General features: G+C 46.9%; 3 protein-coding genes across 3 annotated transcripts; 1 reads left to right on the top strand and 2 right to left on the bottom strand.

Annotated features, from left to right (window-relative positions):
- Positions 1–520: 520 nt before the first annotated feature.
- Positions 521–940, top strand: PG986_006940 (uncharacterized protein; the record flags this gene model as incomplete). Its single annotated transcript, XM_066843162.1, has 2 exons — positions 521–600; positions 715–940. 2 exons carry the CDS (start codon positions 521–523, stop codon positions 938–940), a joined length of 306 nt encoding a protein of 101 aa, XP_066699274.1.
- Positions 941–2,427: 1,487 nt separating this feature from the next.
- Positions 2,428–2,963, bottom strand: PG986_006939 (uncharacterized protein; the record flags this gene model as incomplete). Its single annotated transcript, XM_066843161.1, has 2 exons — positions 2,428–2,627; positions 2,696–2,963. The coding sequence occupies 2 exons, from the start codon at positions 2,961–2,963 to the stop codon at positions 2,428–2,430; spliced, it is 468 nt and encodes a 155-aa protein (XP_066699273.1).
- A 1,892-nt stretch (positions 2,964–4,855) lies between these two features.
- PG986_006938 (uncharacterized protein) lies at positions 4,856–5,549 on the bottom strand (the record flags this gene model as incomplete). Its single annotated transcript, XM_066843160.1, has 3 exons — positions 4,856–4,903; positions 4,969–5,297; positions 5,465–5,549. The coding sequence occupies 3 exons, from the start codon at positions 5,547–5,549 to the stop codon at positions 4,856–4,858; spliced, it is 462 nt and encodes a 153-aa protein (XP_066699272.1).
- Positions 5,550–12,756: the final 7,207 nt, after the last annotated feature.

Genomic DNA, 12,756 nt, shown 5'->3' with positions numbered 1-12,756 from the left:
TCGACACAAAGCCCATGTGTTGTTCGGCAGTCTACGTTTGCGCGGATATCCTTCAAGAATACTAATCTCTTTTCTGCCCAACATATACTGCCGAACACCATGCTCGATGGGCCCAGAAACCGGACCCAGTCCTTGTATAGAGCATACCCAAGCTTCAAGCAGATGCGCCACGTACCAGGCAGATAGATGCGAGGCCGCAGAAACAATCATCAGGTTTGTCATCGTTTCCGCCTAGGCGCTGAGGGTGGCTGCACGAGCAGAAGTCCTCGGGCAACGATTCCGTTGGTGCGTCATTTTACTTTTTTCTTTGCAAACGAAGCACGGGTTACACGACATTGTGACATGGGCAGGCTGCCATGCAGAGCTCTTGAGCCTCAGGAAACAAAGGCCCTCCACTGTCTCCCCCTAGGAACACAACTCCTCTTGGACGAGTTCAAAAGCCCATCACTGCCCTTCCAGCCGCAAAACCACACTCCGAGCCTTTCATCCTCCAACACTCAACAATCGCCCAACAATCAAGATGGCTGGTGTACTTATTGGCAGCGTTCTAGGTGTTGCCTTCGCTTGGGTAATGGGGACAACCAACCCACATGCGCTCTTGTGTGCTTGGACTTGCCGCAGTGGTTGATATTACATCAATATGGCTTGGGTCAAACCGGGTACCCCATTACGTTCCATGCATGCCCTCTGCTGACGATGTTGCCCTATGTATAGATTGGTAGCTGTCGTGGGCTCCCTCCTCATGGGATTCTCCCTGCTCTTCGACCCACTATCGCCAACAGCTCATCTCCCTCAACGTAATGAGCGTCCCGGGCCCAACAGTCTGATGAACGCGAATGCATTGGCTTCCAAGGCCAAGCAGAAGCTTGTGCGTTGGCGCGCTGTCGAGGACGACGGCTTGCACCTCCGACGCGAGGGCAAGGATGCGAGTCTAGCTTGAGTATAGATCCCCTACGTGATTGGTACTTGGCCATTGGCAAAAAGAGTCCACGTTCGAGACGAATCAGCATAAGCAAGACAACACCTCTACCTCCTCTTAGACCTAACAGCAACGGCACGGGGAAGAGGGCCACGTGGTAGAGTGCCTCTCGGCTTTGGCCGGCATTGTGGGGCCCGTCTTGGATTCAGGCAACATCCACGTGGCGGGCAGGGATGAATAGATGAATGGAGGCCGTCTGTAGGGCTGCTTAGGCTATATACACAATAGAAGGCCGTAATCCCAAAGCGGACGGGGGATGATTGTGGCGTGTTGGCCTACAGTAGGGTCCAGACCGTTTGTTTCAGCCCTGTTCCATCCTGTTCCACAGAAACAGCCAGATTGGAGGTTGCAAGCTGCCCCTATTTCGCTGCCCTGATACACTGCAGGGAGATAGGCAAGTGCTAACAACTGACCTCAAGTGAAGAACGCCGTGGCGATAGCAGAGTTGTGAGAAGCCCAACTGCTGCAGCTATATCATCATGGCAAGGTTTGGCGATGATGTCCTTTGTCTGATGCTCTCACTACGCTCACCATCGGTCACCGTCAAATGCAACAATCTCGCTCAGTACTCCCATCAAGTTATGCCCCAAACATCACACAGGTCTCGGTATCACTATTTGCGTATCCCGGACAATATGAGGGGTAGTAGCAATCCGTAGGCGCCCCAAGGTTGTCAGACTTCATTCATCTATTGGCAACTGCATGGCCAATAGGAACACGCCGAACCCGAGATTCAATAAGGCGGCAGTAACACCAAGTCTTACAACCCCTTGGAGATTATGCAGGTACCGTAAAGAGGCTGCATATCAACTTCCAATCTTTGTTAAGCCTCTACGTCGATGCTCCCCGAATGAGAGGCTTGGCGTTTGCGGTTCAACTTGGCGCCGACAACGTCACGTTTCCAATCAGGTGATCAATCATCATTGCCGCCGCCGTCGAGCGCCTTGGTGGCCTCATTTCAGCTAGCGATGAGAGACAAGAAAGGAGGAACGAACTCGTTCATCTGTCAGTCATTGAATGGTCATGTGACTTGACAACTGCAACATACACCGTAGACTGCGAAGAGTAACATTGCATCATATGGTTCTTCTTTCGGTATTTATCTTCTGCTACAAGAGCAAAATGTATCTCGTGAGTACCTATGTAGCGGGCGTGCCGATAATCTGGGTATCGATCTCGACCCTTGCCCATATTAGGTCCCCTCTCATAATCCTGATATCCGTTTCGTAAAACCTCGAATGGTGGTCCAAATCAAAATGTTCTCCTGTGCCTTTGCCATCCATGTGGGCAGTAAGCTGTGGTAACGTCGACGCGTCCCGCCAGTCTATGGTATCCCTTTGCGCCGATCGTTAAGTCCAATGCGGAACAATATCCTATCCTTCCGTGATGCGCCGATAACTTCGTAATGCAATGCCCAAGCAAATGATGTGCAGTTGGTCGCGGGCCTGTTACAAGGCGGCCAGAGCTGCGAGGGCAGCAGCGCCCATGAAGCCCAAGCCCACTTCGAGTCGCATGGCCGCGCTCTTGTCCGACTCAGTTGGGGCGGCGCCAACGGCCGAGGTCACAGCCGCTGAGGCCTTCGCAACCTCAGACGGCGAAGGGTTATCGGAGACGCTCTCGCAGATTTTCGGCGCCAGATCCTGGAGTTCTAGTGATATCAAAAGTCAGTATTGCACGTGGGTGTTGTAAATGATCAAATAGGTGGCGACGACATACTGTTCACATCCTCGCTGGAGCAACCGCTGCTGATGGCGATGCAGAAGCCGATCCCCTTAAGAAAGTCCTGGCGCTTGGGCCCACAGACGCAGCTAAAGTCGCCCGGCGAGCAACCAACATCCGTCGCTTGGTCCCGGTAGCATTTTAGGGCGCACTGCGGGAGCTGGGCTACTGTGGAAGGGAGATCGGTCGAGTTAGATGCTGACGACTGAGCAGCTGCAGCTGCAGCGGCAGCGAATAGCGACAGGGCGAAATGTGTAAATTGCATGACGTCGTTGGTGGCTTTTGGTGGGTTGGAAAGGTCTCGGATTGAAAACGGAGGAGCCGGCTACTTTTTTTTTTTGTTGTCTTAGCGAAAGAAGCAAGCAACGGCAACTGTTGGTGTTTCTGGATTGATTGACGACTAAAGCGAGCGACTTGACGTTTGGGTGGAATTGGTGATGATAGATTGTTGTAATAGTAGGTAGCTAGAATAAAGCAAGATGTGAAGTCTATGGTAATACAAAGCAACAACAAATGTGGGAGATGTGTAGCTAATGTAGGTAGCTATGATAAAGAAGGAAGAAGAGGCAAGGCCGGAAGAATTATGTGGATGGTGCCTGATGCTGATGTCGAACGTTGGCAACTCCGCCGCATCCATCCTGACCGGATCCTGGGGCCGTACATGGTTGGAAATGGCATTGTAGATCGATCTGGCCGCCCCAGCACGCCCAGCCCTGCCAACTGCGACTTTGCCCAAGTTTTCCCCGGGCTTTCCCTTCGATGCCGCGCGTAAGAAGGCTGTGCCTCTGCACCCTCTGGTCTCTGGCCGGAGGAATTGGGTGATGATGTGTGCAGTTCCGCTTTTTCCTCGCTCGTGTTGGTGCGAGAGTGTCGCATTGGCAGGTCTGACGTATTGCTGCGCCAGTCCCTGCGTTAGACGGTTGCGCGGGAAGCTCGTATTTGAAACGGGCACGACACACACACCCACACACACCCACCCCCGACTTCCTTCAGCCTGTGATGTGATGCAGCATACCATACACTCGCTCCAGGCAAGAAACAACCAGCATCTGTCTGTGCCACGTTAAGCTTAATGGGAATGGGCCGGCCAGCGAACCCTTTCATCCCACTTCACCACCGTTTCTAGGCTGCAGAATTATTAGGTTAGAAGCACGTAATGAAGCAGCTTCTAATACTTCAGTTGACGAAATATAGGCGGTTAGCTGGCTAGGTGGCTGGGTCCTTAAGTCCGAACTACATGTAGAGACCAGTCTTGCTGCACTTAGGCTTCAAGTTACATCTGGCCGCTGAAGCACTAACAAGGAACCAGCAACCTACGACACGCACCCATCTGCCGCCAATTGCCCTCTAACGGTCGTACTTTCGGGAGAGCCAAACCTGATCGTCGGGATCATCCTCGTCCCATCTTCAACCTTCCAAGAACGGGCCGAGAGCTGATTCCTGCTGGCTTGCCCTTGGCTACCTCAGTTCCATTTTGTCTTCTGGAACTCTTCAATCCCAATCCGATTGCCCCGTACTGGGGGTAGAAATGTGCCCCGCCACCCGGCTGCGTTTCAACAGCGCAATTGAAGCTTCGCTGGCTTTACTCCTTGGAATCCATCAGTCCAAAACTCGCATTGGCAGAGAGAGGTTGATGAAAGGAACACATGTCTTCGAGATGGTCGCAGTTCCAACCATCGCTATGTCTTGCTCAACAAGTTGGTATCTAGGTAGGTATGGAATGACTTGCTATGTATGATACTCGCATGCACCAGAAACCATGAATGACAGCATCGTCAACCATCCCCCGTTTTCATGCAATTCACCAAATACACCCGATCAGTCAAGCAAAGGGGGAATGAAAGGTATTGTTCAATCTAGATTTTCTGTTCTTCGCGCCCACGACTGTCCTTTACGTCGCGGCTCCTACTTATGAGACGAGGTCTACAGTCACAAGGACTGGACCGGTCCGCCCCTTATCCAAACTCCCTGTATCAATACATATCGTCTAAACCACGATCGCTATGCAGTATTTCCAAACTCGAGACCCTAATCGGCTACTGAGACCAGCCGGAATTGAAGAAGAAGAAAAAGGCGAAGACAAACATCCTGATGCCTGGGCGGCATTCAAGACGCCTCGCTGAACGCGGCCGATAGATGCCATCCGCCACCGGCATCCTACTCGTCATCTTGGCCCGCTGGTTGGGCAGGCTCGGTTGCCTGGGCCTGGTAGACAGTTAGCTGGAAACATTCTCGCGAGGACCTCTGCTGCTGCGGTGATGGACACGTACCACAATGGGAGGGCTTGCGCCGTACTGTGAGTGCTTCGCAGACACGGTGCGGGTGCTCAAGGTCGTCTTGGGCCACTTGGGCGGCTGGCCAGTGCCGGGCGGGTGGTGGTGGTAGCCACCGGTGGGACGTGGCCAAGGCTGGAAGGACAAGATGCCGGTGCCGTGGTTTTGACCCTTACCTTTGCCAGCCGGCGGCCAAGGGGCATGGTGGTATTCTCCCTGGTTGGGGCCCCAGGCTTGGCCGTCGCTGTTGTCGGGGTCGGTGACGCTGCTGCCGTGCTGGCCGGGCAGCATGCCCTCGTACTTGGTCGGGCGTGGGCCGTAGTGGCCTGTACCGGTAGGGTGGTGATGAGGGTACCCCCCGTTCCTGTTGCCCCATGATGTTGTCCATCATAGGTCTTGGGGAAGTGGCGAGGCTCGGGTACTCCTCGGGGGTGGGCTATTCATAATCAACACATGTTCCTCGGGGAGGGTACGGTCAAGTCTTCGAACTTACAGCCAAAGGTGTCCCGGAGGTTGTAAGGCAGGGTAGCCTCGGCGTAGGCTACCAAGAAGGGAACGACAAGTCCGGTGAACTTCATTTTGGAATATTGAAAGGCGATATTTCCAATACAGAGGAAGTGAAGAAATGAAGAGTATGTACAAAAGCTGGAAGACAGATGGGAACCTCGGGCTTTTTCTCTCTTGCTCTATGATCTTGTCGACCTGCTGGAAAGAAGAGAATGGACTCGGGCTCGAGATCAGTCATATATGTACTCATGGCAGTCCATCCAGCAGCCGCGCGTCTTGGGCGTTGGTGGTGTACACATCTTCCCGCCCTCGGCGACTTACCATAAATGGCAGGTTCGGTACGGAAACGCATCGCAGATCATAGGCGGCTACTAACTTGGCAGGGGGGACGTCACATTCCGACGTACGCCTTACTAGGTGAGGTGAGTAGAAACCATCGGTTTGAGGTTCATTGCCCAAAAGAAGCCCCTAGTTCGGAATTCTGCACATTGATCATAGGTGGACATTCTCCGATTAATTGTTTTTTTTGTTTTTTTTTGTTTTTTTTTTCGGCCGCGGTGGTTTCCACTACTGCAGGTCAGGCTAGTCAGCAAATTGCAGTTGGGACTCAAGGGGATTCTAAACCAAACCCGTTTTTGCTTCTAATATTGGTGGTATATGGCGATTCAACCTGGGCATGATAACGACAGGCTGCATATTCCGTCCAGGGGTTCGAATCCCCAAACTCGGTGTTGGTGGTGAAGTAAGTGGGTTGCTGGAGTGGGGGGGGACGGTTCCTTGATGCGGGCGGGAACTGGTACTTTCAAGGCCGAAGACGGGTAGCTGGGCTGGATTGGTCTATGTAAGAATAAGCTGACCGTAGCAGCAAAAAGGGCCAAAGGAGAAACAAAATCTGGAGAAGAGTTGTTTGCATGAAACAAACCACGGAGAACCCCTCCGCGACATCGTGTCTAGTTTGGATACAACCCTTGGGTATGTCGCCCTCTTGCGTAATAATTGTGCGCAGCACCGATTACTGTGCCTCAATCAAGTTGCCATCTTGGGCGCTGGCAGGCTGGGCCGCGTACCGGGATCTTGGCCGGGTGGTTCCTTTTTGCCAGGGTAGGACAGCCCTGGAGATAGATCCAGGGCAGCCAAGGCATTATCTGGCAAGCTGGCCACACGCTGGCCACACAAAGTTCGGTGCGCCACCTCGCGAGCCTCCTCTGTCAATCTGGCTGAAACATTGCGACCCCATGAGGCGCACCTGTACAGGGTGAGAGCTGACAACCGTACTTGCCGCGCCGCCTCAGCTTACTGAGCTGAATATTGAATGTGCACTTTTTGGGAGAACTGATCGGCAGTTGTGTCTGACCTGCGTCGCCCTCTTACTTCGCAGTGGTCAGCAATAGTGTGAATCGAAGTTGAAGAGGATTGGCTATGTCATCATCCGTGGTTGGCAGGAAGTGCAGTTGGGACGACTTTGTCCCAAGTGGAGAGAGAGAGAGAGAGAGAGAGAGAGAGAGAGAGAGAGAGAGAGAGGCAATGAATGTCCATCGTTGCGTTGCTTTGGACTCGGAGAGACTCGGGGTTAGTGTAACATGCCGTCATTGGCCCGTCCATCCCACGATCGCCGTTATGGATGGACCCTCCACTTCTAAGAATAGAGAGAGAGCCACTTACGACTAACGTCATGTGGCTTAGCCCCTTTTTCCACACGTTACCTCCCGCAAACAAATGCACAAGATGGAGATGATGCGAACTTTTCCTATTCCTCAATTTTCAATACTCAACCGCTTACGCCCATCATTGCTCACACAGGAAACAATACTTACTCGGCTCTCGCTCAGCACCCGCAGGCATGATCCGAGTACAACGCTTGTTTGGGACAAAATGGCTGCTCGCTCACGGTGAGATTCCAAAAAGGAAAAGGAAAGCGGTCTCGCTCTTTCCATCCCTGCCAAGTCGTCCCGGAGGATCCTTAGCGAAGGATCATAAGATTCCTCCCGAGTTCCTTATTCATGTCCGTTTCAAGTCATGGCTCTCTCCTCCCCTGTGGAGTTTGACACCTTTTTCCTTTTGTTTATAGGTCTGCCACTCAAAGGCACCCGGACTATCTATTATTATTATTATTATTAATAGTACGCCGTATGCCGAAGGCCTTCGGTACATCTACCTAGTTCCTCGTGTAATAAACCGTGCCGAAGCTGGACTAAAAATACACGCTGCCAATATCGTAAAATCTACCTTACGTGCTCGACGTTACCATGCTGGTTCTTACCCACCAGCCTAGTAACCCTTGCTTTAAGGCTTAAAGAGAAATTATCCAGGTTCGAGTGGTCCCCTAATCTCCATTATTAACTTATACAGCGGCAGTCGACCGGTCTGTAAAAGCCACTTTGCGATAACCTTCGCCGTATCTTTTTTATAGTAAGCGCCGCTAAATCGCGACGAGTTCGCAACGGATTAAGTATTAACTGTTTTATTAACTGCTCTTGTTTTCCCTCGAAGTTTTTACAGTATAAGATTAAGTATTCGGCTATCTCCCGTCCTTTACCGCAGTTATATAGCGGCGTCGGGACGTCTAAAACCCGACAAGTAAATAGGAACGATTTAAACCCTATTCTTCCAGTACGTGCTTATATTAAGACCGATATTTCGTACTTAAACATATCGTTGTAATAACGGTACGCTCCCTAGTTTAACGGCGACTTTATAACTAATTTACGGCGGCCTCGCGTCGGAGTAACGGTATAAAACCATCTTTGTTCCTATTTCTCTTTAAGCGCTTATTCGACCATTTAACCATCTAGCCATTGTCTGGCTGACGTCAATTAAACGTCGCTTAGCTATAGAGTCGTAGGGGCTTCGCTAATAACCCTTTAGGGTTTCCTTTATCTCTTTCTCTTTACGCTACGTTTTTTATTAATAATCTCTGCCGTTTTTATATAGGCGCCGCGTAAAAATTATAGCTTCCCGGTAATCTCCGTACATATCTCGAAACTAACTGCCCTCGCACTTAAATAGAAATCGAGGGAGGGAACTGCCGCTTTAATCTCTAAATAATATTAAAGAGTCGCCTTATATACCCCTATCACGGTCCGGAGATAGGAGTTCTGGACTGTTATAAGGCTAAAGGTTAGCCCTTTTTCGGTATCGCCCACTTTATACTAAACCGACGCTCCGTACGCGAGTACGCTACGTATTACCTTCGTATAAAACTCCTTTGCCCTTCGTACCGAATATCCCCAAACTAACGCTACGAGCCTGGTAAAAATTAATATTTAAGTTACCATTTTCGCTTTAATTTTTAAAATATAATCCTTCCATTATAGCTTCCGATAAAGCCAAACGCCGAAAAATCTCGTAAAGGTTACCGGCGTTATAACAGCGTTTCCGAGGCGTACCTATAGCGTACAAGCTTTTCGCGCTTTAATAAAATAAATAAGCTCGCTTTTTTTAAGTTTAAACTTTATTCTTCTCGTGCGTGCCCAACGGCTATAAATTTCCCAGGCTTTTTCTAAGTTTTAATAATTTGTAACGTAGTTTAGTTTTACGGTAATAAAATTCGTATTATCCGCGAATCCGATAATAATAAACTGTTCGTACGCTTCTAGCTTTTCGTATAGTGTAACAATATAAAAAATAAAGAGGATCGGTGATAACGGGGAGCCTTACGAAATATTAACGCGGAGCTGGATCTTCTTTAATAACTTATCGTTGAAATAAAAGTGAATTAATCTATCCGTAATAAAGCTCTCGACTTATCGGTAGACCTAATCCGGTAATCCTTTCTCGCGGAGTATAATAATTAGTCTTTTATAGTTAACTATATCGAAAACGCCTTTAATATCGAATTAAAAGAGGGAAGCGACGCCCTTTTATTACTACGTTATACGGATAACGTCGGTAATTAATCGAATAACCAACTCGATAAACCGCTACGTCCGGTTCCTTATTTGACCTTTAGATAAAAGCGAGTACTCCTCGGCTATTCCGGTAATTCGCCGGTTCATAGCTATTTTTATTACCTTCCCGACCGTACTAAGTAATAAAATAAGTCTTTATCTACCAGGTATCTACTTTTCGGTTACTATTTTATTTAGCTTTGGGATTACGATAACCTTTGCCGTACGGAAACGTTTAAGAAAGTAAGTAAGCCGGAAGCTCGCTGTCGCCAAGCCGGCTAATATCCGGAAAAAGGGTTCCCTATACGCTTTAAGGAAACCAGGAGGTAAAATGTTTTCCCCTAGAGCCTTCCAGGGTCCTGTCTGTTTAATAATATCTCTTATCTCTTCAACCGTTACCTTTGCCTCGATAGGGGTAAGGCTAAGGGCGTGGTTCGGTATAATATTTAAATCCGTAAGGTCGGCTTTTAAGTTAAAAAAGAACTTTTTCGAAAAAAGCGTAGCTTTCTCGTCGTAGCTTCGCGTTTCGTTAATAGCTTTTTCGCTACGTTATAATTTTAAGATTCCCGCTGTTTATAATAGCGTTCAGTTTCGTAATTAGGCCTATTGTTTAAACGATTAAAATGTTTTAAAATTATAGGAAACAGCGGCGATTACGTAGCGCCAACTTTTCGTTTTCGTTATTTAAACAATTTTTTTTAAGTTCGTTTTTAACTCGATGTATTAGTTTTAAGTATATTACGAGGGTACCGTAAAATAGGCTCGGTATCGTTATTTCGTTATAATTTACGCTTTTTAAACCTCCGATAACCACTAAGGCGTACTTTTACTAATATAAGGGGTCTTTTTTAGGGCTATTATGTCGGCAATTTTTCGTAGGTCGCTTATAAAATTATTGATAGCTTAATCCAACTTTTCCGGGCTTATTAACTTAACGATATCGGTTAAACGTACTCCGGCTTCCGCCCGTGCCAGCCCCTTATTTAATATCGTCTAGTTCTATCCCTCTATTTTCGTTTTACTACCTCGTAACGAGTTGGCTTTTAATTCGACGCGAACGACCTGTGCCCTATAATTAAAACCTTTTAAGCCAGGGTCTCCTTCATATAAAATTATCGTTCCTCGTATTACCCAGGCCAGGTCTAGCGTAGAATCTCTTTATCCGTGGCGTCGTTTCGTAATTTTTCCATATAGCGTAGCTAGCTTTAGGTTCTATTGGTCCGTAAAGGCAAGAAGGTTGTCTGCTCCGTACGATTTCCTACCATACACGTTCCAAAGCGGATAATATGTATTAAAATCTTCGACGAACAAGTATTGCCCGGGGTACAAGGTCGTATCGAGGTCGCTTAAAAGGCTCCGCTATCGAAAAGTTTTTTAAATTAGCGAATATATAAATTATACAATAAAACGGCTACTTTTTCCCTCGGTATCGTAACGGTAGCCTAATCGGGGCCTGCCTTAATTTTTAACTTAACAATATCGAGGTGTTTATATATATAAATAACCGTTTAGCCTTCGCCGTAAATTACTCGATATTTAACTATCTTTAAGTAGTACGCGATTTACGTACGAAAGTTCGTTTATACTTCTTATAATATTAATATATTATACTCTTTTTTAATTAATTAAAATAAATACCGTTATTACTTTTAATACTACGACGTTTTAATATATTATTCATAAATTTATAATTATAAAACTATAATAATATCCTACGCTAATAAAAAAACGACGGTGCCGCGCCGGCTTTATAAACGTATCTTTTTACTTTAACTGCTCGCTATCGAATCGAATCGCGGGCGGCCTCTCTTCCGCGAAACTACTATATACCCTTCTTTATTACTAATAAAGAACGTCGTCGGTAGTAATAAACGCCTTGTTCCTACCGAACTATCGCCGGTACTACGGATTTCGAACTAATGAGGCCGGTAAATATAAGCTTTTCTTACGCGTTTTCTTTATTAAATCGCTACGGGGCAGCCGCGATCTTACGCCGTATATTCCCTGCCGCAATTAACACAACGTTTCCTGCCTCGTGGTCCTTTTTAAAAGCATTTTTAGTTTCCCTTAAAGTGTGCTGCTATAGAATAGTAGCCATATCGCTGCTGTTTTCGATAATATTTAACTACGTGGCCGTAGTCGTAGTAGCGGTAGTATTGTTAAATGCGGAGGTTGGCGTTATACGGTTCGTAATCGAAGATTTCGGAATCTTATATTAAGCCGTTATCGTATAAATCTTTCGTAGTTTAAACGGAGCTCGTATGCAGGATAAGGGAAACGTAGCGTGCTTCGGGATTCTTTAGTAAGCTACGTTTATATTTCGAAATCTTTTTCGGGTTATATTTATTTATAAGTAAATTACGTAATAACGCGGTTTCGTTATAAGTATCCCGTAACTTTTTCGTTAGAACCTTTTTCGCGATAACTACGAATTTTTTTATAAATAAGCTGCACATTAATCCCGAAGGCGTTTAAAACCTATCCATTATTTTTTATATATTTTTTTCGCCTCGTTTTTAAAAATAAAAACGATATCGCCGCTAAATAGTTTTTTCGTTATAATAACTTCGCTATACCCGATTACCGTATTAATATTTTACACGATATTTATTAACTTCCTTTTTTAAATATCGTTAAATTAATTTACGCTTTTAATTACCATTTCGCGGTTTCGACGGGTTAAAACGATAATTTTCGGTTACTAAACAATAAAATCGCTATTACGCGGCGTAAATATAACTTAAACCTAAAACTTAATTTATATAACTTTAAAATCCTACGTAACTTAAACAATAACTTCTTTAACTATCTTTCGCAATTCTCCGCGGGTTATTAACGCGTTATCGTCGTCGTCGAAATACGATTATAATTCGGTCGCTTCGGTACGAAATTCCCTAATTACTTAAAAAATCTTTTTACGCCTATTACTAAGGGCTATTAAATTAACGATTAATTTCTTTAAATACTTTAATCCTTTTTCGATACCTCTTCTCGAACCATTTTCGCTGCTGGAACGCGTTTAAGGCGTTTGAGGTCCTTAGTTGTACGCCGCGACGTTGTTTCGCGGGTGGTGCTGGCTCTGCGCGAGTCCGGCGCGACCGGTATTAATAACCATCGGATTATCCATCGGATCATCCATACCGTAGCGCCTTGGCTGCGTCCCCTCGATAAAGGTTCGGCTAGGTCAATTCGACCTCGTAGATTTAAATAATAAAGTTTGTTTTCGATTATTCGATGGTTCGACCGAGTTATCGATCTTTTCCCTTTACCCGGACTATCTACCTGCTCAGCATGTGAAATTTGGCCCCCTCGACTATGACTCGGGTGGTATCCAGATCAGGCATGTTCAGATTGCAAACCCTTGCCTTGGATCAAGCTGCATTCGACTGTG

Source organism: Apiospora aurea (assembly GCF_038362705.1).
Source record: "Apiospora aurea strain CBS 24483 chromosome Unknown utg000005l_segment0_segment0, whole genome shotgun sequence".
Classification (NCBI taxonomy): Eukaryota; Fungi; Ascomycota; class Sordariomycetes; order Amphisphaeriales; family Apiosporaceae; genus Apiospora; species Apiospora aurea.
Note: the sequence above shows the minus strand (reverse complement) of the source record. Positions and strands in the feature narration are given on the sequence as shown.